Source organism: Alligator sinensis, unplaced genomic scaffold (genome assembly GCF_000455745.1).
Source record: "Alligator sinensis unplaced genomic scaffold, ASM45574v1 scaffold265_1, whole genome shotgun sequence".
NCBI classification, from domain to species: Eukaryota; Metazoa; Chordata; order Crocodylia; family Alligatoridae; genus Alligator; species Alligator sinensis.
In genome coordinates this window covers 431066-432711 of record NW_005842961.1, presented here as the reverse complement: position 1 = coordinate 432711, position 1646 = coordinate 431066, and the positions used below count along the sequence as shown (strand labels likewise).

The 1646-nt window shown below is 65.7% G+C and overlaps 1 protein-coding gene across 1 annotated transcript in view; it reads right to left on the bottom strand.

Moving 5' to 3' along the window:
- The window catches only part of STAT6 (signal transducer and activator of transcription 6), an 8648-nt gene that overhangs the window by 3133 nt on the left and 3869 nt on the right, over positions 1–1646 (bottom strand). The window contains exons 10-15 of the mRNA XM_025192705.1: positions 1522–1644; positions 1242–1334; positions 801–1007; positions 463–557; positions 199–335; positions 9–91 (exon numbers count right to left, since the gene is read on the bottom strand). Coding sequence (XP_025048490.1) covers positions 9–91; positions 199–335; positions 463–557; positions 801–1007; positions 1242–1334; positions 1522–1644 — 738 coding nt within the window. The remainder of the gene's footprint in view (positions 1–8; positions 92–198; positions 336–462; positions 558–800; positions 1008–1241; positions 1335–1521; positions 1645–1646) is intronic.

The following is a 1646-nucleotide window of genomic DNA, read 5'->3' as shown; positions in this document are numbered from 1 at the left end:
TGCTGTACCAGGTCACGGATGCGGTCGCCCAGCGAGCGGATGGACAGGTCCTTGGCCGAGAAGGGCTGGATGTTTTCCACCTGCCAGCTACCTGTGTGTGTGTGTGTGTGTGTGTGTGTGTGTGTGGGGAGGGGGGGGGCAGCAGTCAGCACCCTCTGTGGGCAGCTGGGCCCCCCCACCCCCCCTGCCCCTACGCACCATCCTCAGCCCGGGCCAGGTAGGCGATGGTGACACCGCCGATCTCGGAGTCACTGTAGCGCAGCAGGAAGGTGCCGTCGGGCGCGGTGCTCAGCAGCCGGCTCACGTACTGCTTGCTGATGAAGCCCCTGATCAACCTGTGATGGCGGGTGGGGGTCAGGGGTCAAGAGTCACCCACCCCCTGCGCCCCAGCACAGAAGGGAAGGGGTTCAGACACGGCAAGGCAGGGGCTCAGACACCTGGGTCCCCTCTGGCCACACAGACCTGTCAGACCAGTAGCTCTTGAGGCAGCGCTTGGTGAGGTCCAGGACGCCATCAAACCACTGCCAGAAGGTGAAGCCACGGCCTGGCAGGATCTCCTGGGGGTGGGGAGGGCATGAGACCAAGGAAACCGCCCCAGCCCTGCCAGTGCCCTTCACTCCCGACCCGCAGCCCCTCAGCCCTGCCGGTGCCCCTCACTCCCAACCTGCAGCCACCCCCATCCTGCTGGTGCCCCTCACTCCTGACCTGCAACACCCCTTGCCCTGCTGGTGCCCGTCATTGCTGACCTGCAGCCCCCCTACCCCGCTGGTGCCCCTCACTCCCGACCCGCAGCCCCCCACCTTGTTGAACTGGGCCCAGGACATGGGGCGCCCGGTGAAGGCCTCAGGGCCAGCACTGTGGTCGTTGAAGATCTTCTGGGCCAGGAAGAAGAAGTGCTCGGGCTGCAGCCCCCGGGTGGTCTGCACTTCGCTCATGAACTTGAGGTTCAGCGTCTCACACATGCGCTCCCAGGGCACCCGCTCGGCCACCACAAAGGGCACCCGGTCCTGGGGGAGAAGTGGGGAGGCAGCGCTGGCTTGGACGCCTGGCTTCTCCCCATGCCTGTCCCTGGTGCCAGAACCCAGGTGTCTGGGCTCCTAGCATGTCCCTCTGACCGCTGCCTTCCCAGGGTGGGACAAGAACCCAGGCATCTGGGCCGCTGGCGCCCCCAGATCCCCCCTGCTGGACCCTGCACCACCCCCCCAGGACTGGGAGGGAACCCAGGCATCCAGGACACTCACGGGCTCAGCAAAGGCGTTGTCCCACAGCACCGTGGCCTTGGCGTTGTTGTCCTGGTTGCCATGGACGATGACCACGATGGGTAGCGACAGGACCTGGGGGGGGCCGGGGCATCATGGCAGGGGCACCACCAGGTTTGGCAGGTGTGTCCCAGCATGCACTGATGCTTGTACAGGGGGGGCTCCAAGCCAGGAGCCCTGTAGTGGTGCCCCCAGACATGGAAGGAGCCAATGCTGATGGGCTCCCAGAGCAAAGGGACCCAGGTGTCCGGGTTGGTGGTACCTGGAGGGGCAGGGTGAGGTTCCCAGGGCTGAGGGTGACGGTGACACTGAAGAGCACGGCGCACTTCTCCTCCGTCACCGACTCAGAGCCCTTCCGCTCGCAGCGCTTGATCTTCTTCAGCAGCT